The 25,446-nt window shown below is 48.8% G+C and overlaps 2 protein-coding genes and 2 long non-coding RNA genes across 10 annotated transcripts; 3 read left to right on the forward strand and 1 right to left on the reverse strand.

Annotated features, from left to right (window-relative positions):
* Positions 1-1,120: 1,120 nt before the first annotated feature.
* On the forward strand, positions 1,121-4,199 carry CENPA (centromere protein A). Of its 5 annotated transcripts, none has more exons than XM_071811603.1 (5): positions 1,271-1,580; positions 2,448-2,539; positions 2,926-3,026; positions 3,289-3,383; positions 3,842-3,979. In XM_071811603.1, exons 1-4 carry the CDS (start codon positions 1,502-1,504, stop codon positions 3,341-3,343), a joined length of 327 nt encoding a protein of 108 aa, XP_071667704.1. In that variant the 5' UTR covers positions 1,271-1,501; the 3' UTR covers positions 3,344-3,383; positions 3,842-3,979. The 5 variants fall into 5 exon arrangements, with proteins under 5 accessions (XP_071667701.1, XP_071667702.1, XP_071667704.1 ...); XM_071811602.1 differs by having other exon boundaries at positions 3,306-3,383; XM_071811600.1 differs by lacking the exon at positions 2,926-3,026 and having other exon boundaries at positions 1,121-1,302; positions 3,842-4,199.
* Positions 4,200-4,836: 637 nt separating this feature from the next.
* On the forward strand, positions 4,837-15,916 carry LOC139828534 (uncharacterized). Its single transcript, XR_011740224.1, has 3 exons — positions 4,837-5,982; positions 10,598-12,235; positions 13,396-15,916. It is a non-coding gene; the product is annotated as an uncharacterized lncRNA (long non-coding RNA).
* Positions 7,830-20,163, reverse strand: NUDT13 (nudix hydrolase 13). Of its 3 annotated transcripts, none has more exons than XM_071811604.1 (10): positions 20,052-20,139; positions 18,990-19,166; positions 18,687-18,792; positions 16,936-17,075; positions 16,105-16,212; positions 15,656-15,762; positions 14,729-14,854; positions 14,535-14,646; positions 13,764-13,918; positions 7,830-13,200 (listed from the first exon to the last, which is right to left on the reverse strand). In XM_071811604.1, exons 3-10 carry the CDS (start codon positions 18,767-18,769, stop codon positions 13,006-13,008), a joined length of 1,026 nt encoding a protein of 341 aa, XP_071667705.1. In that variant the 5' UTR covers positions 18,770-18,792; positions 18,990-19,166; positions 20,052-20,139; the 3' UTR covers positions 7,830-13,005. The 3 variants fall into 3 exon arrangements, with proteins under 3 accessions (XP_071667705.1, XP_065699951.1, XP_065699948.1); XM_065843879.2 differs by lacking the exon at positions 18,990-19,166 and having other exon boundaries at positions 7,830-13,010; positions 13,098-13,200; positions 20,052-20,135; XM_065843876.2 differs by lacking the exon at positions 18,990-19,166 and having other exon boundaries at positions 20,052-20,163.
* A 1,348-nt stretch (positions 20,164-21,511) lies between these two features.
* On the forward strand, positions 21,512-22,771 carry LOC139828481 (uncharacterized). The gene is made up of 4 exons (XR_011740155.1): positions 21,512-21,657; positions 22,070-22,110; positions 22,426-22,496; positions 22,604-22,771. It is a non-coding gene; the product is annotated as an uncharacterized lncRNA (long non-coding RNA).
* The last annotated feature ends 2,675 nt before the right edge of the window (positions 22,772-25,446 follow it).

The following is a 25,446-nucleotide window of genomic DNA, read 5'->3' on the forward strand; positions in this document are numbered from 1 at the left end:
TACTGCTTCAACCAGACCCTGCTTGTTAGTGAGGATGAGGTCCAGCAGTGCACCTCTTCTAGTCGGCTCCTCCACCATTTGCATCAGGAAGTTATCGTCAAGGCGCTGGAGGAAACTCCTAGACTGCGACCGGCCGGCCGAGTAGTCCTTCCAGCAAACATCAGGGAAGTTCAAATCCCCCACCACAGCCAGGGCCTGTGATTGTGAGGCTGCTCTCACCCTCATGTGAGAGAAACCCCACCCTGTGCTGAGACCTCACACCAGCTGTGTCACGAGTGGAGAGGTACCAGGCAGGGAAACCCCCAGCCCTGGAAGCAGCATGGGGGGACCTGTCGGTCCCCGCTGGGGACGCTTGGGTGTGGACAAAGCACTGGGGACAGCCCTGGCTCCCCCGTGCACACACACGGTGACACGTGGGGGTGGGTGACAAAACTGGTGGCACCTCTCAGGGTTGGGGGAGAAACCACAGTGCCACCCGCACTGGAGTAACTGGGAGCACACTGGGCAAACCAGTCGGCACCAGAGTAGCGCCAGCAAAGGCCCATCTTGCACCCCATGTGCTGTGGTTAAACCGGGTTTACAAACACGCAACAAATTACATATACTTACACTTGTCGTGGGTTTAGGGTATGCATCATGCAAGATATATGTGACTTTAAAAAACTGCTTCCTGTCAGAGAGACTACTTTATGCTTGTATGTTAATACATAGGTACCGGCAGCTTGCTTTCCTCTGCGTTGCGCGTTCCGAGTGGAATCAGCCTGCCTGCCTTGGCTAGAATTTGCAGCTGAACACAGGAAATCTTGATACAGGGAACTGACAATTAACTAATTAACACTTAAAGAGCTAACCCTACCCCACATCACTAAAGACGCTTAGAGAGTCAACCCTTTAACCCACATCACTATTGCCCAGCCTTGCTTAGCTCTGTGTAACTTACCGTACGAGAAACAGGAGTTCGCTGACGTCTTGCAAAGATCCTTGGGTGCATCCTCGGGTGAACCAGAGAACAGACACTTGGGCACAGGACAGGAGATCCGCTCAGTCATTTCTCCCCTGCTCATTGAAGGAACACTGCCCGACTCTTCAGCGACGGCCTGGCTCCCGACCGCCTGTGCGCGCCGTGGGAGGGACGATGCTAATTTATGCTAATGACCCGCGGCTCGCCCCGCCCCGCCCCGCCCCGCCCGCTGCCGCACCATCGAGACGCGAACTCCGGGGGCACAGAGCGACTGGGCAGGCGTTTGCCTATTGGTCCGGCGGTGACGGAAGTGACGTCAGACGAGCGCGGTACGGCGGCAGGTTTGAATTCGCGCAGCGGCGGCGATTTTGGGGGTCCCGGGCGTGACGTCACGGGCCGGTGGCGTCAGGGACGGGGAGCAGTGGGCGGTGACGTAGGGGGGTCCTGCGAGGCGCCCAGGTCCTCCCTGAACCCGCCCGGGGTCCTCCCTGACCCCACTACCCGGACGCCTGGGTCCCCCGCGGTGGGTGGAGCCTCGCTATGGCCCGCCCCAAGCCTACCGCCCCCCGGCGCCGCCCTGTCCCCGCGCCCCCCCCGCCGCCAACCCCACGGACCCGCAGTGAGTGGAGGGAGGAGACACCCCGCCCTATGGACCCCTCTGAACCCTATAGATCTCTCCCTGACCCCCACCCCGTAGTCCCCCCTGCACCTTATAGGTCCCTTCCTACCCCCACCCCCTGACCCTATGGATCCCCCCGCACCCTGTAGTTTTCTCCCTTCCCCTAGCCCTATAGATCCCCCCAATCCTATACATTCCCCACTTGCTCCAATCCTATAGATCGCACTGGACCTACCCCACCCCCACATCCTGTAGACACTCTCAAACCCTACAGTAGGTCTCTCCCAGACCCTATGGATCCCTCCCTTTCCCACCCAGCCCTATAGACCCCTCTGACCCTGCAGATTTCTCCCTCTCCCGGACCATATATATCCTTCCAGATCCTATACGTCCCTCCCTTTGTTCCCTGGACCCTGTAGATTCCACCCACCCCCAAACCTTGCAGTTCCCTCCCTTTCCCCAAACCCGGCCCCTATAGATTCCCATGGATCCCTCCCCCACAGGCCCTATGGATCACTCCCTCCCCTGTCCCCGTGTCCTGCTGTCTCCTCCCCATCCCCATGTTCCCCTCATGTGCCCCCGTGTCTCTCCTTGTCTCCTATGCCCCTCATCTGCCATGTCCCTCACATCTGTCCCCTTGTCTCTCTCTGTCTCCCATGTCCCCCATCTGTCCCCCTGTGCCCTCCCTGTCCCCCATGTTCCTCTCACGTGTCCCCAATGTCTCCCCATGTCCCCCCATTTGTCCCCATGTTCCCACATTCCACGCCCTGTCCACTCCTGTCCCCCATCTGCCCTCATGTCCCCCTGAGGTGCCGGCAGCCCCTGATGCATCCCTGTCCCTGCTCTCCCTGTGCCCCCTGTCCCCAGGGCGCCGACCGGGCCAGCGGGCGTTGCAGGAGATCCGCAAGTACCAGAGCAGCACCCGCCTGCTGCTGCGCGCTGGGCCCTTCTCCCGCCTGGTGAGGGGGCATGCCCCAAAATACCCCAGGACCCCCAAAAACCTAGCAACACCCAAAATAGCCTGGGACAGCCCACATCCCCCTGGGACCCTCAAAATCCACCCTAAGACCCCAACATCCCCCTGGGTTCCCCTCAAACCCTCCCTGTGGCTTCTTGAACTCCCTCTGATACCCCTGGGACCCCCAACGTCATCATGGGACCCCCGTCCCTCCCTCAGGGGACCCCCGTCCCCACATTGCCCTGTGTCTTGTCCCCCTGCCCAGTGACACGGGTCCCCTCCCCTGTCCTTGTCCCTTCTCCCTATGTGTGTCTATAGGGTTTGGGAGGGGTCTATAGGGTGGGGTTTCCCTTGTCGCGTTCCAATGTCCTTGTGTCCCCCCCTCAGCCTCCCATCCCTGATGATGCCTCGTGGGACACCGTGTCCCCCCCCCTCGGCCTCCCATCCCTGATGATGCCTCGTGGGACACCGTGTCCCCTCTGCCCATGGTAGCACTGTTGCACCTGTCCCCACACTCACGTTTTCCCCATGTCCCTGCCCCTGGGGTGTCCCCATGGTGGTGTCCTCCATGTCCCCACCCTCAGGGTGGCGCTGTCCTCATGTCCCTGTCCGCGGGGTGTCCCTCACCCTGGGGTGGGATGTCCCCATGTCCCTAGCGTGACCCCCAGGTGTCCCCATGCCCTGGCTGTCCCCATAATGCCCCCTCAAAGTGGTTCCATGCCCAGGGTGTCCCCATGGTGTCACCCCCAGTGTCCCTGTGTCACCAGGTGCGGGAGATCTGTCTGGTCTTCACCCGGGGAGTTGACTATTGGTGGCAGCGCGTGGCGCTGATGGCCCTGCAGGAGGTGGGTACCGGGGGGTCCCATGGATACTCAAGGGGGTCCCAATGTGCTGGGGGCGTCCTGTAGATGCTGGGAAGGGTCTAGATGTGATGGGGGGGTCCCATGGATGCTGGGGGGTTCCCAGGGTGCTGGAGTGTCCTGTGGGTGCTAGAAGGGGCGCTGGGGGTGTACCCATGGTGCTGGGGGGTCCCCAGGATCTTGGGGAGGGTCCCAGGGTGGCTCAGAGGGGTCTCATGGAAGCTGGGGGGGGGTGTCTGGAGTTACAGGGGTTTTGGGGTGCCCCTCCCTTTGGTCATGACATTGTGGGGTGCTGAGCATTTGGGTGCATCCAACTCCTCTGAGATGGTGTTGAGGGTGGTCTCTTCCCGCCGGGTTGGTTGAGGGGGAGGTCCCTGTCCCCTGTGGGGGGTCAGAGGGGGCGTCTGGGGTTTCGGGGTCCCTCCCAACATGTCGGGGTGCAGGCAGCGGAGGCCTTCATGGTGCGGCTGCTGGAGGACGCCTACCTGTGCACACTGCACGCCCGCCGCGTCACCCTCTTCCCCAAGGACCTGCAGCTGGCCCGGCGCCTGCGGGGGCTGGAGGGGGGCGGCTTATGAGAGACCCACCCTGAGATCCCCCACCATGGGGATCCCCCTGGGGACTCTCCCCCCGACCATCATGTCAATGGCAACTCCCCGCCAGGGTCCCCACCCCGGGACCTTCTCCAGCAGACCCCACTCCAGGATGCTGATCCCCATAATGGAACCCCCACAAGGGGAAACCCCCCAGTGTGGACCCCTCCCAGCGCTGTGTCCCCCCAATAAATATTTGTTGACTCCCCCCTGGGTGCTGCTGACAGTACTGAGGGGGTGGGGGGACTGGGAGAGTCTTGGGGGTCCTGCATGGGTGGACACAATGGGGGTGACTCCTAGGGGGATGGGGGGCTACAAGGGGGGGTGTCTGAGAGGGACCTCTGGGGAGTCTGGAGGGTCCAGGGAAGGTGATGGGGGTCTGGGGGAGGCCTTGGGGGGCTCTGGAGCTAATTGTGGGGGAGACAGAGCATGATGGGGGGGCCACCCGGGGGTGTGGCTTCCCATGGGCTCCCATGGGAATCATGGCTTTCTGGGGTGGGGCTTTATGGGTCTCCCTGTTATAGAGGCCTGGTGGAAGGGGGGGCCCTGTCTGCAAGGGCGGGGCTTGTGAAGGGAGCTGGCCTGAGGGGGTGGGATTTCAGTGGGTGGAGCTTCAATGGGTGGGGCTTGGAGCAAACACCTGCACAAGGTGTGCACATGCTGGTGAGCCATTCCGGGAGGTGTCTGAGCTGCTGGGAAGTGTTATGGGCTGCACAGTGTTCAAGGGGGGAGAGAGGGATAAAACTGGTGGTTTCAGAGCCACAAGACCCTTAGCACGAGGCACCTCAGACTCCCGCGTCCCACCAAAGCTGGACTCTGCATCAGTCCCACCCTCCGGCATCACAACCAAAACCAGATGCGAAGCTCTCGGAGCTGCAGAGCAGCAGGAAGGGTGGCAGCAGCACACAGCGGGTGCCCTACAAAGAACTGTCAGGTGCTCATAGTGGGGGGCTGCTCAGGGGCACCGAGGGGCACATCTGCTGTCCCGGCAGGGAGTCACGAGGGGTTCACTGCCCCCCGCAAGCTGAGATGTTACCACGACTTGTCAAGAGTGTGGACCACCCGCCACCACGACTCTTCCACGAGTGATGCTGCAAGGCAGAACCTGAGTAGAATCGCGACCATAAAGCCCTGGGGGTGCAAGTGAAAAATATTGATGCCCAAGTAATCTTTTCTTCCATTTTACCAGTTGGAGAAAAGGGAGCAGCCAGAAATAACCACGTAATGCACGTCAACTCCTGGCTTTGTGGCTGGGGCCATCAGGAAGGTTTTGGCTTTTATGGCAACGGGGCATATTTTGATGACGGTAATCTGTTAGGGAGCGGTGGAACCCACGTGCCTAGAATAGGCACGGGAACCTTTCTCAGGCTGTATTTTTGAGAAGAGACTCTTATGGAATCTAATTCTGCTTTGTCATTCAGTCCTATCCAGAATGTAGTTCTGGTAGAAGTCAGGTAGTAGGTGCGATCTTGCTAGAAATCTAGTGTAATGCAATATCATTTTGATTTTTCAATAGGAAACTAAAGTACACAATTTTAATAATAATAATAATATAGTCACTGTATTTGATGAGCTACTTTTTTACACAGCTTAGTACGACATCTGTCTTCTTCTATCGATGCCCTAAAAAAATAAAGACCAAATCCCTACCCATTGGCGTTGCAGATGCCATACATGCAGTTGTAGTAAAGGAGCAGGTGTTGTCATTTCCAGTAAGCACTGCTTTCTCTGCAAAGTTAAAATAGATAAGCAAACTCACTGCAGCTCCTCCAGCTGCCTTTATGCCTTACGGTGATTCATTCCTCCCCTTTCCAGGTGATGGTGATAAAGGTGGTGAGTGGGACCCAGGGTGTATGAGCCACAGCCTCACATCAGGGAGCTCATTCTGTTCCTGGACTGCTTTGCTCTGCTGTTCTTTCAGGAATTCGTAGCTTTTGAGCTGCATGAGCTGTATATTTGGACACCTAGAAAAGCCAAAGCATCTATTTGAGGTAAGAGCTTCAGGACCAGCCTAGGTTTAGCAGCATATATATATATATATATATGTAAAATATGTTTTTTTTAGTGTTGGTAGATGTCTTTAGGGGTTCTAATAGTATGGTTGTGGTGGTGTTTGTGAAATAACCCTTAATAAATGCATACTATCTCCAATAAGTTGATATTATGGCATGTTGCAATTGTATCTGTGTTACCAAATACACCAGGTGTTTTCTTTGGGGTTGTTTTGCTTGTTTTTTCCCCTTTAGGTCCTTTGCGCTGTTTTTCTGGAGTTCCTGACTTTAATGAGGATGGAACCTTGTGGGATTTTTTCCACTGGCTTTGCTGTATGTTGTGTGCGTTCATAAGGCAGAGTTTTTTTTTTCTTTTAAAGGTACTTTATATCACTTTTCATGTTGTAGAAGCGTTAGCAACATTCTACAATGGATATTGATCCAGAAGAACAATGGATAGTGTCCGAACCATTTCATGTAGCCTCTAATTGTATCTTCATGTGTGGAAACCAGAAAAGCCAAGCTTGTAAGAGTCTGAAAGTCTCAATGTGTAATGAGAAAACCTAATATAGCAACAGTCACCAGTCTCACCATGCTGCAAATCTATGGGACCAGGTTCAAACAGCAGGCAAGGAGCAAGTTTAAACCAGATTTTCAGGCCTGCAGCCGCGTTCATCCTAGAACCTCTGACCCTTCCCAGAAATGCAGTATTCTTGTTTGTGGCTTGACCCCTGCAGCCCCAGTTCTGAATGGTGTAGCTGTTGATGCAGAAAACAAACAACAGATCTTTCATGTATGAGATCAGAATTAATCCTGGGGGACAGCAGAGACCTTCAGCTTGGTGAAACTCATTCTAAACACCTGGGCAGCTTGGCTGTTGCCACTCTTTCCACTGATGAGCTTGATGGGATAGTGAGGAGCCAAAGAAAATAGGCCTTTGTTTTATTTTTATGCTGTTTAAGTGTCACTATGAAGGATCACCTGCCTTTCCTTTCTATAGGAGTCACAGTTGCCTCCAGGGAATGTGTTAAGTTGCAGCAACTCCCACTGCAGCTATTTCTTTAGCTTGTATGAGAAACTGGGGTTAGTCTTCAATAGCAGCAAGAGTCAGGACAGGCCCTTGGTACCACCTCAGCATCCCTTGGGATGCTGCAGAAGCTGCAGCAACAGCCGCCCTCCCTCTTGCCATTTACATCTTTGGAATGGAACACAAGAGCATCTGTTCTGGCAGGTTTAAGATGGAAATGTATTTCTTCTTCCAACTTTGTTTATTCCCCATGAAGGGCGGGCACTTGGGGTTCTCAGCTCAAGCAGAAAAATACAGAGCTATAGAAAAAGCTAATTGCTCAAGAATATGAAGTCAGAGGTGCGAAGCCTAAAACACGACTGTTGATGTAGTAGATTACCTGATTACCCGCTCCTGAGGATGAAGAAGGCACCCTGTTCCAAATTACAGGTGCCAGTAGTGGATAACTAACAGCAAAACTGTGCTTCCAGGGCAAATAACTGACAATTGCTGTTGTGGTCGTGATTCAGTTTATCTGGTGTTCAAATTCCCGCAGTAACAACCTGTCCTGTAGGAATTTGTGCTGGCTGTGCTTCCAGGCTGAGAAACTGCCTGGTAGACTACGGCCTCATGAGCAATAATCAGCTTTCTGGTGTGAAACTGTAGCTAAGAAGTGAAGTAATTAACAGAGGCAGAAGAATATCAGATGCCATCTTACTCCTAGTGTGAGGTGTGATTGCTGTTTGGAATAGAGCCTGTACTGAAGCGAGTCAGCGCTCACGGGTGGATATTCACGACTTTGCAAGCGTACAAGGATGGGAAATGAAGAGCAAAGCTAATGTGAAGCTAAAGCTCAGTTTATTCAGAAAAATATATATATACACAGGTGACTTGACCACTGTTGCAGGTAGGAGGCAGAAAATGAGGTGTTTGCAGTAAGGACTTTATAATTTGATGGGGAGAAAAAGAGTAATGATATCCAATAACTACAGTGATGTTAATCTAAACTAGGTCAGACCAGTTTGTTTCTTTTTTAATTGGTGAGGGTTGTTAATGTTACCTGCAGTTATAAGGCCATACAATTACAGTGTTGGAATATAATCTGGTTTAATCTAGGCATACTAGCAGCAGCCATATTTAACTATCCCATTTCCTCAGGTTGTTACTGTGTACCCCTTGTAATAACCACAGACATATTTTCTTTCACTAATAAGAACTTCACGTTTGTGTTGTTCAGATGGATCACGGTTACTGAACTTCATGCAATATCTATTTATTTTTGCTGTGTTCCTGTTAAACCAGTTCATAGATAGTTCAATAGTTCATAGATAAAGCTGCATAGCTGCTCTCATCCCAGTCCAACACACGTTTATTTTGCACCCTGCCTTACCACTTATAATTGTTCAGCTTCCCATTCCTTAAAATATCTTGTTGAGTTTATTAAACTGCTGTTAATTAAAGCGATGAGAGAATTTGCCTCTGTCTCTACCCCAAACCTCATCTTTCTTTTTCTATTAATATACGAGTAAATCTTCTGGCCCCCTTTGCAGTATTTCAGCTGACAGAAATGGGGCTTCCTCTGCATTTCCTGCCATCAGAACAACTTTACTGTGCACTCTTTTCCCCCAGTCACTCCAAATCCACTCAAACATTCTCTTCCTTGCCTCCTGACTTCTGCCATTTCTCTCTGTAGCTGCATTTTCTGAAATGTGAAGAACACTGTATAAAAAGATGCGACATACGGTTGGGTGCAGGGACCAGTGTAGAAGGATGTTCTATCAGCGTTTTCTGTTCCAATGCTGCTCTCCCTGAGAAGGAGCTGGGGAGGTTTCATGTTTCTCCTTCTGTGATCTTTCTGATGTTGGTGACATCTGATCCCAGCTTCAGTTTCACAGAATCCCAGAATGTCAGGGGTTGGAAGGGCCCTGGACAGCTCACCCAGTGCAATCCCCCCATGGAGCAGGAACACCCAGCTGAGGTTCCACAGGAAGGTGTCCAGGCGGGTTTGAATGTCTGCAGAGAAGGAGACTCCACAACCTCCCTGGGCAGCCTGGGCCAGGCTCTGCCACCCTCACCAGGAACAAGTTTCTTCTCAAATTTAAGTGGAGCCTCTTGTGTTCCAGTTTGCACACATTACCCCTTGTCCTATCACTGGTTGTCACTGAGAAGAGCCTGGCTCCATCCTCTTGACACCCTTTCCATATTTATAAACATGAATGAGGTCACCCCTCAGTCTCCTCTTCTCCAGCTCCAGAGCCCCAGCTCCCTCAGCCTTTCCTCACACGGGAGATGCTCCACTCCCTTCAGCATCTTGGTGGCTGCGCTGGACTCTCTCCAGCAGTTCCCTGTCCTTCTGGAACTGAGGGGCCACAACTGGACACAATATTCCAGGTGTGGTCTCCCTAGGGCAGAGTAGAGGGGCAGGAGAACCTCTCTGACCTACTGACCACCCCCTTCTAATCCACCCCAGTTTCTCCCTGTAATTATGATTCTGGATGTCACTGAGTGAGCACATCTGATTTTTGCCTACAAAATACCACTGATGGGTCTTAAAGTCACACCATTTCCATTTTTCCTTTAACAGAAGTAGTTTTGGTGGCACTTGGTCATTCCCAGGCGTATGTGTTGTTCCATGACTGACATCTGGCAATATCGTTTCCATTAGACAGCTGCTTGCCTTCTGTTGTTAAGCTGAAAAGTGCACAAGTTTTAAAGGCTGGGGCTGCTGAATTCATGTCGGCAGCACTTCAAACTGGAGCACAGGAATTGTTTGTGTAATTGCAAGTTGTTGTGACAACCTGTCCCTTGCCAGAGTTGGACTGCTCGGGCTTACCTGAAAAATGACTACCTGCAAAATTACTTTAACCCAGCCATGTTTCCATTAAGCACTCACGTCCTCTCGGGCTAAGTGTCAGATTCAGGATGTATCCACTGGGTTTCAGAGTGTGTTTTAAGGTGAAGTAATTAATCGCTGTAAGAGCTGCCTCCTTGACCTGTAATGCTGAAGTCAGACTTTCTGCTATTTAATGGATCAATGGAAAGGAATAGGAAAATGTGACCTTCCCACGCAGCAGCAGAGCAACCCCATGTGTTGGGAGAGCATGTGGTGAGCAAATTCTCAATCCACACCATTTCCAGGTAAGATTTATCTGAGCTCCCTCAGAGATAGGCAAGTTCTGTCATGTGCTTTGGTTACTCTGAGTCTCTGCTGGCACCTGTTGGAGATAAACATATATATATATATATATTTTTAATGCCTTGCTGCTTTGGGTAGGTAGGTGGAATGCTGCTCTGAACTGTCCTGCATTGCTCTCTGAAAAGGTATTTTATATTAATCGGGTGAATGTTGTTATTTTATAGCTGCCCATACGTTCTGCTGATTGGTAATACCCGTACACAACTGGGTTGTAATGCCATGGGTGGGTCTTGCTGGAAGACCCGAGCCCCTGCAGTCTGTCTCAGTGACTGATCCCAGCCAAACATCCCCAAAGAGCATCCATTGAACAGCTGTGTTTTGGAGAGAATTATGTTGCTACATCCCTTTTGCCTGCCTGATATCTTGTTTTGTTTAAGAAGCGTCTGTCAGGAATTGCCTGTTTCTTTTTCCAGGTCACTTGCCTTTATGGAGCATGTTCTGTCTCGACTGCAGGGAGGATTATTCAGGCTTCAGCCAGATTTCTGAGGCAAACGCAAGTGAGAACAGCGTCTCGTCTTGTTTTTCTGTCCTGTTTGTAGCTATGTATTGCTTATAATCATTCCTGCTTTGTTAACATCAGGAACAGAGGCCACTATGATTGTTTCACACCTAAGTCAAGAGAGTATCAATTAAGGATTTTATAAAACAGTTTAAAATTTAAGCGTCTTGAAAACATGTGGTGAGGATATTGTCTTGTTCTTGCTCTACTAAAAAAAAAAAAGATTTGCATAGATTTAAGAGACTTATTGATCATTAAAAGGAACATGCAGGTGTTTAGAACTGTTTCAAAAGGCGAGTCACAGAAGCAAACAAATAAGAGAATAGCTTTGCTTTTCCTCTAATTTTCTTCTTGTAGAAAACAGCCAGTGAATGATGAAACCTGCAAAAGCCTGGTATATTCATATTATTAGGCAGACTGCAACTCTTAGGAGTTGTCCTGAGGTCTGTGGAGCTCCAGCCTGGGCAGTGTCTGTCCCACCAGCATTGAGCAAGGGGGCAGCCACAGCCACACAGCCCTTCCTCTCCCTCGCAGGTGCTACCTTGTGCTGCTTTTAGTCCTTTTCCTGCCACTGTCAGAACAGAATGTGTGTGGATATTAAGTAGTACAGAGAGCTGAATGTCATGCACTGGAAGCAAGCTCAGGGCACATTAATGAACGACACAAGGTTGAATTGGGGAGGTGTTAAGGTGAAGAAGGAAAGAATATCTTGCTGGTGGGTATCTAACTCTTCAATGTCTTCTGCTGCAGAGAAGGGGAAAATAGGAGTGAGGCTGAAAATGAGGTGAGAGAGGAAGAGGGAAATGCTGGAGGATTAAAGTGGTGGGATGGGAGAGAAAGCAACAGGAACTGCTATGAAGAGACCCGTCCCAAAGGGAACGGGGTGCAGGAGCGTTGCGGTGGAGTTCCGTGGGGTGCCTGGCTGGGCTATAGGGGAGGAAGCAATGCCCTTGGCTGTACAGGAGTACGTTCCTACCAGCATGACCGACAGACAGAGTTCACAAACATGAAAGACGTGCTGGCACGTGGGTTTCATTGACTGAGAGCTAGCGAGGGTGGGAGAGGTGTTTGTACATCCCACCATGGCCTGAAAGAATCCCCTCCCAGCCTCCCGAAGTAAAATTAACCTGAGGAAACTAAAACATGTCTCAACAGTGTGAGAAAGTTTCCTTTTTTGCTTACTGCTCAGCTGTCATGACTCCAGATTTTTACCATTGCTTAAAAGGTTCTTCACCTAAAATGAATCCTACTGGTGGCAGTCAGTGATACATTCGTGTTTCCTCGTCGAGTACGTGTGCTGATGGCATTGCCGTTCTGGCATTTGAACTCTGACCAAGTAGGCAGAGAGGACTGTCAGCCAGAACGAGCAGCAGATCAACGTCCTTCCATCTCTTTTATTGAGTTTTCCTTGCCCTTACTGCCTCTTTGTCGTTCTCCCTCCAGAGAGGTGATGCCATTTCATCAGTAAAACGGGACCAGCACCCCAGGCAAGCCACAGACTTTGGTACAGGGTGAGAGGTGTTGTGCCTTTCAGGATTTTCCTCTGTTGGAGGTACAGTTCTTTCTTGCAGCAGTTCCTCTCACCTTTGCATCATCTGGGTTCTTCTAATATGCTTATTGCATAGGTTTTACTCTTCCACTTGCCACCAGCAGATAGCTCTGTTCTCTCTTCCTTGGGCTGGAAGTAACAGTGTCTTAGTGGTGGGGAAAACGGTGCCTCTAGAGATATTTTTAGTTGCTCAGATATTTGACAAAGTAGGAGCCCACTTAATATTTGCAAAGGAAAAAAATAGGATTATTTATATGAAACTGGAAGATTGGATGGGGAGGGAAGTAGAAGAAGAGGAGAGCATACAGGCAGTGTTTGGGGTTTTCTTCTGGTTTTTTTGGATGTTTCTTCCAGATCCACATAAACACTGAAAGGCACCGCTGTTCCTTTATTTTTTCCTGCAAAAATTGTGTTTGATATCCATGCACAACGTTTAAAAGGTAGGAAAATGCAGCACGGGTGCCAGGGGCTCTTGTTCTGTTGCTTGCTGGGCAACAGCAGCAGCTGGTCACAAGAAGCTCGATGCTTTGGGATGAAGAATTTTATGGTACATTTACTGCAAGTCATGGGATCTCAGAAGTGATCCACTGTACGTGGAGTTGTCTGAGGATGATTGGGTTAGAAATGGTTTTGTAGGTCTATGTACCTGAGTATAAGACTGACGGCAGTCTGGTGCTGTCCTCACTGTAACACAGACTTTGCCTTCAGTAACGTCGCAGGCTTTTGTATCGAGCTCTTGTAGCTCTGGTAGAATTGCAGACTTGATGTTATGCCTAAGCTGGTGGGGAAGTTTGCTGCTCAACCCACTCACAAATCAGCTGGTGAGCAATGGCCTGTTTGGGAGGGAACCAGGGTAAATAACTACCGTTGTCTTGCTTTGAAGATCTGGGCTCTCTCTTGAGACCCTCCACGACTTCCTCCAGGCCAAACCAACGCGCTGCCTCTAGTTCCTGGCTGTTCATACTGATCTGGAAAGAATTCAGAGAGTACCGGTTCCTTAAATCAGATTTAAACGTGGGCAGCAGTACCTTACTTGTTCTTGCACCCACAAGATCCTATGTCAGAATGCCCGGAGTGCTTTCTCTATGCCTGAATTAAGTGCTGATGCCAACACAGGGAAGGACATGATTGTTGACCAGTGCTTTGTCTTGGTTTTCTTTCAGGAAGCCAGAAATTGGGCAGCCCTATTCCATCATGGAATTGGCCTGCAAAGTACCAGTAATTAACATGGCAGAATCTGCACTTTCTTTGGCAAATACAATATTAATACTAGAGAGCACCTCCTCTGCAAAGTTCAGAGGAAGAAATATGGAGGTTTTAGGTTCTGGACTAGTGTGTATACAGTGACTTGTGCAAAGCCTGGCATGTTGCAGCAGAACACATAAGTTTGCTCTTCACTTGTAGAGCAAGCTGATGGAAAACGCATGTAGAGAGGATCTGGTGCTCTCCAAACTAAAGTCCACAGACTGAAAGACATTTTGCTACGTAAGGTGGGCAGTGAAACACCTTGGGGGAACCCGAACCTGCTCACCTCAGCCTGCTGTGCCCTCACCAAGGCGTGACAAGCGATCATCAAGCAGCTGCTGGGAAAGGGCCAGTGCTGAGAAGCCGAGTAGCGGAGCGACTCCACCTCCAGGCCCACCTCCTCGGCCACCTCTCGCCGCACTGTCTCCTCCACGTTTTCACCTAGAAGCAACCCGGGTTAGGTAAGGACAGCCTGCGGTGAAGAAAATGTAGGCAGGCTAATTCCCGAGGTGTTCCAGTCCTGACTGCTCATGCACAAGCAGGAGCTCTGGCTGTGCTGACCTGGGCACATTTGTCAGCAGGATGCTCAATTAAACTCATCGATGCTCACCTCCCTTCAAGAGAGGCATCAGAGACGTTTTGGGGTTATATTTTGGGGTTTGTTTATATACAGCTGGTGGACAAAACAATGCCGCCTTTCTTCGTAACCTCCCTTTTTAAGCCATTTTCTCTCCTGTAACAAGAGGTCTGTGGTTTTAATTCTGAGCCAGACTGCACTAGACACTAGAATAAAAAAACATCTGTGATTTTAACTTGAGGAGACCTACACTTGTATTTACCATCAGCAACTAGAGCAACTGATATGCACCTGTAATTCCTATTATTTTCAGATACATGCAGCTATTTTGAATTGTCGGAATGGCAACGCTGTTCAGAACCAGTATGTTCTCCCCTGACAGCACCTATGCATCCATCCTTCTCTGTGAACAGGCGTTTGGTTGATGTCCCCACACCCTGTGTGTCCAAGGCCACCGCGCTGAATCAGAGACAATCTTACCCACGTCGCAGAATCCTGACAGAGCGCTGAACATCCCCGGGGGAAATGAGGGCTGTCGCGAGAGGAGGCACCGGCTGCCATCGGACACCAGGGTAATCACCACAGGAGACGTCTGGCGAACGCATCAAAAAGCAAAGCAAGAAGTTCAGACCAAGCAAGTGTGTGCAAATTGTTGCTTAAGCTTGGGTGCTCACCTGTGGATAGTAAGTTATTCCGCTGGCGTGGCAGACGCGCTTGCTGCCGGCTACGTTTTTCTGAGTGGGCTGCCCGGTTTTGCTGCAGTACTGGTGGGAACTGTGCCACCGGAGAAGGGACTGGGCCTGCAAAACACCAAAAGAAACACAAATCTTGTGTGTACCTGGGGCAAAGAGATGATTCGGAGCACTCCCCCTGGATAATACTTTGCTGTCTTCTCCCCAGCATGCAGTCATGTGGATAAATTCTGATTATGTTTGGGAGCCCCGGCAGTACATTTGGAAAATAGCAGATTCTCCAATCAATATTTCATGCTTCTTGCTTCTGGGGAGGTAGGGAAGAGGGAAGAGTAGTAATGGGAACTGAACTATTCTAAGGAGTCTCCAACCCTGAAAACCTTCTTGAAAAATAGCCCGAGCACCACAAATGTTATGGAGCAGGAAAAGAAACTACAGGTGAGAAGAGCTGTTTTTCACACACAGGTATTTTCTTAAGGCTTCTAAACATACAGCATCTACAGAGTAACAGCTTACCAGCGAGGGGTTTTAAAAGAGCAGCTCTGAGAGAAGATCTATACGTTCATTCGTGAAATTTGGTTTGCCTAGATTACAGTAAACTCGTGTTGTTAAGGTGAGGACAAACTGGGGCTGCTGTGACTGCTGATAAGGTCAGGATTTTTCTCACTGGATGTAGAGCAGGGTTGATGCTAAATGGCTAATTACTGTGGTCATTTTGAAGCCACTTGCCTGTTTTTCTGTTGCAGCTTGCTTTTGGGATTGTAAATTTGGGAAAACTGCTGTAATTTGTAATGTGTTTGTGCCTAGGCCACTGACAGTGTACAGTAGGTACTTCCACAATATGCATTCAATCATAAAACAATATGGGAGAGTAGGAGAAGGGTTGATGTTAGAAATTCTGTACAATACCGAAGCCAGCACAGAAGAATCCTTCTCATCCACTATGAAGAGAGCCTTTTGTAAGTCTGTGAACGCTCCCTTGAGTTCAGACTCAATGACTGATTTCTCCAAGGCTCCTGTTTCAAAAGAAAGTCTTTGATCTCACAAATTGCAGTTATTGTCCCAACTTTATGCCCTCCACTGTTCTTGTATTCGGCTTCTGGAAGTTCCCATGGAAGTGACATCACATTGGTGGTAACATTCCCAAAAGTGACCTGTCAAGAGCCCACCTTTATTCACACATGGGAACAGCGGAGCGGTTATGAGGCTCTGCCCCACCACGCTCACAGCAGCTCCTACAGAGACTCAACCAAGTCCTCTTTGGTGATAAATATTCACCCCACAAGGATGGGGGATGCTGCTTAGGCAGCATCTTCATCTCTGTGCATCAAATGCAATGGAAGAGGAGTCATCCTAACCTAAATCCACGGCGAAGTGTGGTACGTGCTCGTCTGAACAGCCGATCAGCACCGACTTCTCTATCCACTGCTCAGTTTCTTTGAATTTCTCCAGGATTGTTTTCATCTCTAAACAATGGGGGAAAAGGGAAAATGAAGAAAAGCTGTGACAAAAGCAAGTTCATAAAACCATTAAATGTCTCTGGATCTTCAAGGCATGTTCAATCTTGGCTTGAGGCAGGGTGCTCGTGGGGGACCAGACAAGTGGTCCTACCCAGATGGAGACCAAAAGTCTGGCTTTCCTGTCAGCTGTTGGAAGTTTTGACCTTGTCAAGCTAAAGATGCAATTTTTGTCATGCTTGAGGAGCAGCTGCCCATTCTGCTTCTGTCCTGCACCAGCCAACACCTTCTTCTTCAAGGGAACATCCTGCATTACGCCAAATAACCTTTGTCAGTTAGACCTCGCTTGTTTTCCTCTTAGCCCCTTCTCCTCAAAAGGCACGGCCTCCAATGTTTAAAACTGACCATCTCAAAACAGATCAGGTGTGTGTCATAGAATCATAGAATAATTTTGGTTGGAAGAGACCCTCAGGATCATCAAGTCCAACCATAACCTAACTCTAAAATGTTGATACTGTATGTGTGTGAAGAGCATGAGCCTGTGTCCACATGCCAAGGTTTTAAATCTAAATAGTCTTTGGTTGTTAACAAATAGCATGGTGCAAATAGCAGGATATTCCTGCACAACTTGATAGATTTTTCAGCCCCCATGTAAGGGGCTGCATATTGCAAATGACTCCATCATTTCAGCTGTGCCATGCAGGAGGTGTTTCTTTCTGGATGCCTACTTACCTGCTGCACTAAGCTGTGGTACCAAATATTTCTTCCCAACTTTCTGCAGAAAAGGGAAGAGATTGTGAAAGAGGTAGAAAGTTCCTGAGGTCTGGGCTTGTCTGCAAAGGCTGTCATCTTCCTTTAGCTCATTTAAGTATCTGCAGTGAGAAAAGAAATCAGGAAGAATTCAAGATCATGTTGAGATTACTTGTGTTACATTTATTTGGGTGCATTTATTTTGCACGCAGCGGGGGGAGGGGGGGGCTGAAAGGACAATACAGATTTTATGGATTTCATATGCTTCTAGAATTTTTGACAGCTGAATTGGTGAGCTGAAGCCTCCAGCAAAGGTGCTGTGTGGCAGAAAATATTGCAGTTCTTACAATGACACAAGTAACCTTGAATCTTGGACAACCAGGTAACCCAGTCTTTTAAACCAAGAGAATCACAGAATCAACTGGGTTGGAAAAGACCTCAGAGATCATCCAGTCCAACCCTTGGTCCAACTCCAGTCCATTGACCAGATCATGGCACTAAGTGCCATGTCCAACCTCAGTTTAAAAACCTCCAGGGCCGGTGAGTCCAGCACCTCCCTGGGCACCCATGCCAATGCCTGATCACTCTCTCTGCACAGAATTGCTTTCTCATCTCCAGCCTCAATTTCCCCTGGCAGAGTTGAAGCCCATGCCCCCTTGTCCTATTGCTGACTGCCTGGGAGAAGAGCCCAATCCCCCCCTGGCTAGAACTGCCCTTCAGGTCGTTCTAGAGAGTGCTGAGCTCACCTCTAAGCCTCCTCTTCTCCAGACTGAACAAGCCCAGCTCCCTCAGCCTTTCCCGATAGGGCTTGTGTTCAAGTCTCTTCCCCAGTCTTGTTGCTCTTCTCTGGGCCCGCTCCAGCACTTCAATCTCTTTCCTGAGCTGAGGGGCCCAGAACTGAACACAATACTCCAGGTGTGGCCTCCCCAATGCAGAGTACAGGGGAAGGATCACTGCCCTTGTCCTGCTGACCACGCTGGTTTGGATACAGAACAGGACACCATTGGCCTTCTTGGCCACCTGGGCACACTGTTGGCTCATGTTGAGCTTCCTGTCCATGAGTCCCCCCAGGTCCCTTTCTGCCCGACTGCTCTCCAGCCACTCTGTGCCCAGCCTGGAGAACTGCAGGGGGTTGCTGTGGCCAAAGTGCAGGGCCTGGTGCTTGGCCTTGCTGAACTTCATCCCATTGGAATTGGCCCATTTTTCCAGTCTATCCAGATCCCTCTGCAGAGCCCTCCTGCCTTCCAGCAGGTCCACACTCCCTCCCAACTTGGTGTTTTGTAGCCCTGATCATTTGTGTGCAGGAAACCTTGATCTTCCCTTCTATCCCCCCATATCTGGATGGCTCCAAGTCCTGTTTGGCAAGGCTACCAAGCACTTCAGGTGTTGAATACACTTCCCCTTGGGCTGGGTGTATTGCTTCAGGGTACATTCTACCAGCATCACTTCAAGTCTGCTGTGTGTTTTAAGAGATCTCTAGCCAGGACAACAATAATAGGCACTCATTAACAGAGCTTCAGCCTGAGAGAACCTGTTCTTATCAGTGGTGAAGGAAGCAGAGAGGTTTTGATTGTTATCATTTTCAGAGCTCCCATAGCATTGCTATATTATTGTTGAACTGTTAAAAAGATTGACCCCTGGGTTGGATTTAGGCAGAGCTGCTTGTGAGAGTGGACACAGGAGTGCCAAACTCCAGTCTTCTCACTATACACAAGAAGCAGATGAGAACTTACCTCATTTTTCTAACATAGGTAGAGTGTAACCTGCAGAAGACAGAGGAAGCTCTTCTGTGCACTGCTTGGTAAATTGCAGCCATGACCAACAGGTAGCTGTCTCTGCCTAAAAAGAGAAGCGTGGAATATAATGCAGCAGCCCTACAAAGTTAAGTTTGATTCAAAAGGTGCAATAGCCCACTGCTACCAAAAATCTCCCTGCAGAATGCTGGCATCTGCTTTCTAAAGTTATCGCTTTGGTTTTAGCCTCTAGTCGCACATTAAACCCAGTTTCTGGCTATTTTTGAGACTATTTATATATACCTCAGTTTGTTTCTGTCTGTGAGGGTGCACAGGCCTTGCAGAAATTGCTATAAGGCCTCGTTAAATGTTCCTGACCCAAACTCCTGGGGACAGGAGCAGTGAAGGTGGCTGCTCTTCTGTTGTTTCCTGCGCAGTTGTAATGGCCTCGATCCACCCAAGCATCCCATTGCAGCGGGTCTGTGGGAAAGGCATTGATGCCAGAAGGGAAGGAAAAACAAAATATCAGCTGCGGAAGAGAATTCCTGGAGTTAGACAAGAGTTACAGCTGAATTGTATCATCTTCAGCTGTTAATGTTTTTTTGTGCCAAAGGATCCGACCACATTTTAAGGCACAGACTGCAGTTTGAGCTCAGCTTTAGGATGTCAGAAAATAGCTGGAGAAAATAGCCATCGCTAGCATCCATCTGAAACAAAAACAAACTATGGTTCGTAATCCTTAGTGATTATTTTTAATATTGCACCTTTCAGCCACAGAACTCGAAGCCCTGTAAGAAGGAAATTACATTTGCTTCGATTTACAGACACCCAAGCAGCACCAAGGGAGAGTCTGTAAGTCCTGCCTTTCGGTAAAGGTCAGTGATGGCTCTTGAGGCTTCTGCCCTCTCTGCCCCGTATCTCTCTTTCCCACCATCCCAACCAAGGGTGATGTTCACCGGGATGGGGACGGCATCAGCAACCGTCACAGAGCCCCGTGTCTGAAAACAACTCTGCGGTGGGACGATGTTACGTGTCCCCGACTTCTCCACCTCCCCCCGCACGTCTCCTACCGCCCAGGGTGTGAAAACCTCCAGCGCAGCGAGGAGTTTACACACAGCCCTGCACTTTGCTCGGGAATGACCCACAGGAGGAATAGCTTGAATGCCATTGAATAGGTTAACCCCTTCCTTCCTAGGAGCCGTGTTGCCGGATTTTGGCCAGAATCATTAAGGTGGAGACAGTTAAAACCTTGATCTCGGAGGCCAGCCCGAACTCCCCGGTCTCGCCTGTAAGTGTCACCCGGCTTGTCCCGCTGGCGGGAGGGGGATCTCGGTTTGCCGTTCCCCGCGTGTTTTCCCCACTTACTTTGCTCTGTGCAGACGGAGAGCTGCCTCCAGCAGCGAGGAGAGCCACCAGAGCCCCACAGTGACCCCTGCTCCTGCAGCAAGCGCCGGGACAGCTGTTTTACTGGTTCCCAGTCGTTCTTCCCCCGCTGGGAGCGCTGGGAAATGTAGTTCTGCAGCAGCCGCTCGCAAACCCTTGGCAAAGCCAGGCGGCTGAGTGTCTGCTCCGGATTTTTATTATCTCCTGGAGTTTGTGTGGCTGCATAAGACTAAACTATCTTTTTCCTTTTTTCTTTTTTTATTCTTCTTTTTTTTTTTTTTCTTTTTTTCCCCGCAGCTGAGTTTGTAAGTGAATAGCTCTGATTAGAAAGTGTGCTGTGCCAAGACAGATGTCAGAATGATGACAGATATTTTTCATGCCTTTATAAATGAACAAACAGATTCCTCTCAAGTACTGAAAACATTATTCTGGGCTGGAACTTACCTGCCAATGTTTAGCACAAAGAGAATTTTATAAACATACGAAAGTAAATGTTTTCAGGGCAGTCTTTTGCTTTTTGGTCATGAATTGAGAAGTCACATCACGTAATTTGAGAGCATAGCTTGTAAAAATAATAAATAAAATATGCAGGGAAATAGCACTCTTGTTATCAGTGTTACTTACAAGTTTAAGTTTAATTATGCTTGACTGCTATTTGTGTGCTTCCTGAAACAGAGCAAGCCTGATCTTATTAATCCACTAGGCTAATTGGATTAATGGAGAAAACACATCTTCCCTTAACAAGATAAAGGATTGAAATATAATCTCTAAGGGAAGTATCCACCCTGCTGTTAAAACAAACTAACAGATTCATTGACCCTCACTGCCCTCAGAAATGGGCCTTGCAAGAAGAGCTGGTTTTAGAGGGGAGATTCTTTGGACCTTGAATTTTGGGACAATCTTTCAAGCTCCTTCAGCCTGGAGCAGCTGATCATTTGGTAAGTGCTCCCCTATCCAGGTGAGGGATTAAAAGCCAGAGCACGATGCTGCAGTGTTGGACTCCTTTGAAGGCAGTACAGCACTGCAGCCTCTCGTTGCTATACGCAGCTGCAAAATGGATTAGGCCAATTGTGTATACCTGGTGTCTGTGCTGTGTGAAGATACGCGGAGAAAACGAGATTAGAGTCACCTGTGTGACTGATCAGACTGGCGGGAAGCTGTGCAGTCTGTGAGAGACTCCTCGTGCCTTCTCCAAAGGTCCGTACACCTGCTTGTGATGGCACGTGGCCCAATTAAATATTTCTGCAGCACATAAGGAGACGATTTGGAACATGACAGCATCTTTCTAATCATTTATTCATGTAATTATTTAATTTAAGGAGCACAAATATCAGTTGTCACTTTAGCACCGAGTTGCTTCTTTCTGAGTACTTTTCAACTGGGCTCTGAGTTGCGCGAATTGCATTTATAAACTATTATTTGTCCCCTGCAGATACTGTACTTCGTGAGGGAGGGAAGTGAAGGCCTGGCCAGGCAAATGCATCCCTGACAGCTTCCTGTAGCTTACTAATTTGAGCTTTGGCAGGCCACCAGAGGAACTGAATCCCTGCGCCTGTCCTGGTGCAAGAGGAGCAAACAAAAGGAGCAGGTGAGGAGAGCACAAGCAGTGGGAACAAATAATTGTGATCTTTTACCCAGACAAGATTGCAAAATAGGCACGTTTTTGTCCTACATTACTGAGATTCTTTTAAAAATCTGGGTTTGTAAAATACTCATATTGGTATCAGCATGCTACTCACATAGGCAAAAGATTTTTCGAGCCAGAGAAGCGACTGGAAAATATAATTCTAAGCTAGCAATGGTTATACCAGTAATGTTCCTTTCTCTTGCCATTCTGTTCTGTCTTTCCAGCTGCCCCCAATAAGCAGAAACCAGCACTAGAATTACTAAGAGTGAGCAACTGTTAATTGCTTTAAACACATAAAGCTAGCAAACTTGCATTGAAAACTTATGGTCAAGCCACATGAAACTTCTTGGTAAAAAAACCACTTCTTTTTTAGGAAGAGACTGAGGAAGACAAGCTGCTTCTTTAAAGAGAAAGGTAATGAGTGGTGTGTCGCTCTGTCGTTAAATTGTAGATGCAAACTAGCCAAATCTGGCTTCGCTCTAAAGTTTGACTCGTAGTGTATATATTATGTATAGTATGGACTCCTACAGTTTCTCATATGTGGCGTGGGGACCTCAAAAGACAGCAACTCTCTAATTTGATGCTGCTGGTTACAGTCTGTGCTCCTAACACTCACATGTGTGTAGAGGAGAAACGTTCATGTCTGAGTGATGTTTTAGTAGGATTTGCTCATTTCAGCTTATTGGGATAGAAGGTGTGTTTTTGTCTTTTTCTCTCTCTGCTGGTTAGGGAAGGTCCTCACATTCTGGCACTGATTTGCTGCACTGCACAAAACACCTGATGACACAGGATCCATCCAGGTAATGAGTTCATTCTGGGAGGAGACTAGCATTGGCACTCAAGTACCATTTGATAAACGTGGGTGATAGTAAGATGACTCACCTGTGTCTTAAAATGTTGCATACAGGTCACAGCAGGACAATGAAGAACTGGTAAAGGTTCTAAGAGGACAACGAGCATGATCAAAGACTTGGAGTACGGCCACTGCAAGGTAGGGTCCGACACTTCAGCCTGCCTAAGGGATAGGTACCAACTGTTTGCTGTCTCATCACATGCAAAAACCTCATTAATCAAATCTAATTAGTTGGAGCCTCATTCCTAGTGAATAAACGGGGGTGGCTTTCCGTGCTCTGGCACAACTGCTGGGTAAAAGATGTTGTGGATATGAAAGAGTTTTAGCTCAAGAGAGGGCAGAGAACTCTGTTGAAGGCTTCTAGGTAGATGGGCCACATCACGCTGAGAACATACCTAAGTTAAAAACATTTGGAGGTTCTGCTGGTATTCTGGGCAGCGTAGGCTAAAAGAAAGCTTTGGTGTGAGCCACTGAAGTTGTATTTGTATTGAGGCATCTTGTGCTTAACTCTTGCTTTAGATGGACCTTTCCTTTAGCTTCCTCCAGCTTAGGGCCTATGGAGGGCTGCTATGGGCTTCCTCAGAAAAGGAGGCATGTTGTTAGGCTACCAAGGAGCCTGTGTTTCTGCTAGAAAACACCACAGTGCTTGCAAATCCTAAAGAAAGTCTGAAAGCCACTTGTTCTGCTGCTGTTCTCTCTCAAGAAGCATTCCTGTTGCGCTTGTTCTTGGAGATAATGCTGACGTAACATATGGCTCTGCTGAAGTCTGCTTGGAGCATTTGACAGCAGGTGATAGCGCACAAGTCCAGCATAGAGCAATTTAAAAACTATCTTTTAATGCAACTGAAATGTCAGTGATTATGCCGGCATTGAGGAAGGCAGGAGGAAATAAGTGCTCTTTATGTCACCAGCAGAAAGCACTGATAAGGGGCAGAAACAGGTTCATGGAGCAAGTTTGTGCCATGACTATTGGAAATAACTCTTGATTTGACTGTTTGCTACATGCCAGAATCCTGGGCAGAAATTTGCCTTCAGCCCCATGCTGACCAATACAAGCGAGCCCACTACTAAGCACGCTAATAAACTCGTTGCTGTTCTCCACCGTCTGCCTGACTTTCTAAAAATACCTGAAAAGATGATGAGAAAGCTGTGAACCTCTCTAGAAAGAATTCGAGTGCCTCTGCAGCATGTGAGGTTTTGCCAAATCTCTAGAAGCTGCTGTTAAATCTCTGGCTAGGTATTATGGACTCTCTGGATAATGGGGCTTTAACTCGATGCCTGAGCTAGAAGCTTGGATATCATTCCAGTGTTTCCTGCGAGTTGTAGGAGTTCTGTTTCTGTTGGAAGAAGACCAAAACGAGAGGAAAAGAAGGCTTATTTTTTTGACGGGTAGTTCTACTGAAAACTGGCCTTCTTCCTGCTCTGGCGCAGCAGCATTCGCAGTCCTGGCGATGTAAGTCAGCTGTGTGGATACATCTGTGTCCACATCTGGACAAGAAATGACTAAATGAACTTAATGTTGTTTGTTTGTCCTGTGAGATATGTCGTATCCCAAAGTCTTGCCCAAAATGGGGTGTGATGCCTGAGGTTGTGATGTTTGCTCTTCAAAAGACATTGCTGTACGAGGAAGAAATCTGAGTTATAGCTCATGCTGCAACCTCCATTACCGCTTGTGAATTATGTGGTTTTAAGCCAGCTGAAAGTTAACCCTGCTAAAAAAAATGCGTGTGAGAAGGGTATTTTTGACCCCTGTTACATCTTTGCCAGCATCCTCATTATTGTTATGAAAGATTTCCAGTTAGGGGCAGCCAAAAATGTCTGTCTTGAAAGAAGGAAGATCACAGGCTGGCTTGGCTAGTAAGGATGTGATTCTTTATTTGAAGCCCACATCTAAAAAGAAAGGAAAAAATGCTTATTAACATACCTGCTTCTAACTTAACTGCTGGAACAAATAACTGGTTTATTTACGCACTCCTAGAAAACAAAGAACAGGCAGCATAGATCTGTCATGACAAGGTGCAACCAGCCTGGAAACGGGCTTTGCAGGAGAAGACTTGGGAAAGCAGCAGCTACAAGCGAGGGTTTGGATGGTGGGGCAGAAAGCATGTGGTGAAATACAGTAAATGGGGAGAGCGGGAACCTGCAAGGTGGGTTTAGAATCAAATTTATTGATGGAAATCAAATCACCGCTCTGAGGTAAATGAGCTCAGTAGAGCCAGCCTGCTCTGAGCAATCTGCACAGATGATGCTCAGTTGTGCATCCAGCAGCTATCACCCTTTCAACCCTTGTTATTGATAAATAATGCATTACAAACTTGCAAAAAAAAAAAAGTATAACGGAACACCTTCATCTCATCCGTGGTCCTTTAAGGAGACAGATTCAGATGGGGTATGAGCATCCAGTGATGAAAAACCTCTGACTATCCTGCAGAACATGGACTTCTTATTTAGAACCTGTGCTTTTGAACATATTCAGTGGGGAACTTCCACCTCGCATGTGTCACAGTATTGAGGAGTGGAAGAACGGGGAAACCTCTAAACATTATATATCTCTGTCAGAGTTGTTTGACCCACATTTCAGAAAACTTGTGGTCAAAAAGCTCAGGGGAACGCCTGTTCTGAAGTGTCGACTCCCGCGGCTTGATCCTTGTCACAGTTGTTGTTGTACTTGTGGAAGAGCCCACTTTCAACCCATTTCTTTACCCCTTGTGATTAACAATAAGAGGAAAACCCCCCACCCCTTCGGGTGAGGGCGGCGGGTGGGTGGGGGGGGACCGCGCGCCCACGTGGAGCGGCCGCGCCTGCGCAGTGAGGCGCCCGCCGCTGTGACCGAGCGCACGTACCGCGCTGCCCGCTCCGCCCTCCCTCCTCGCGGGGGACGGAGGGGGCGTGGCCTG

The sequence above is a fragment of the Patagioenas fasciata genome, chromosome 8, assembly GCF_037038585.1.
Source record: "Patagioenas fasciata isolate bPatFas1 chromosome 8, bPatFas1.hap1, whole genome shotgun sequence".
NCBI classification, from domain to species: domain Eukaryota; kingdom Metazoa; phylum Chordata; class Aves; order Columbiformes; family Columbidae; genus Patagioenas; species Patagioenas fasciata.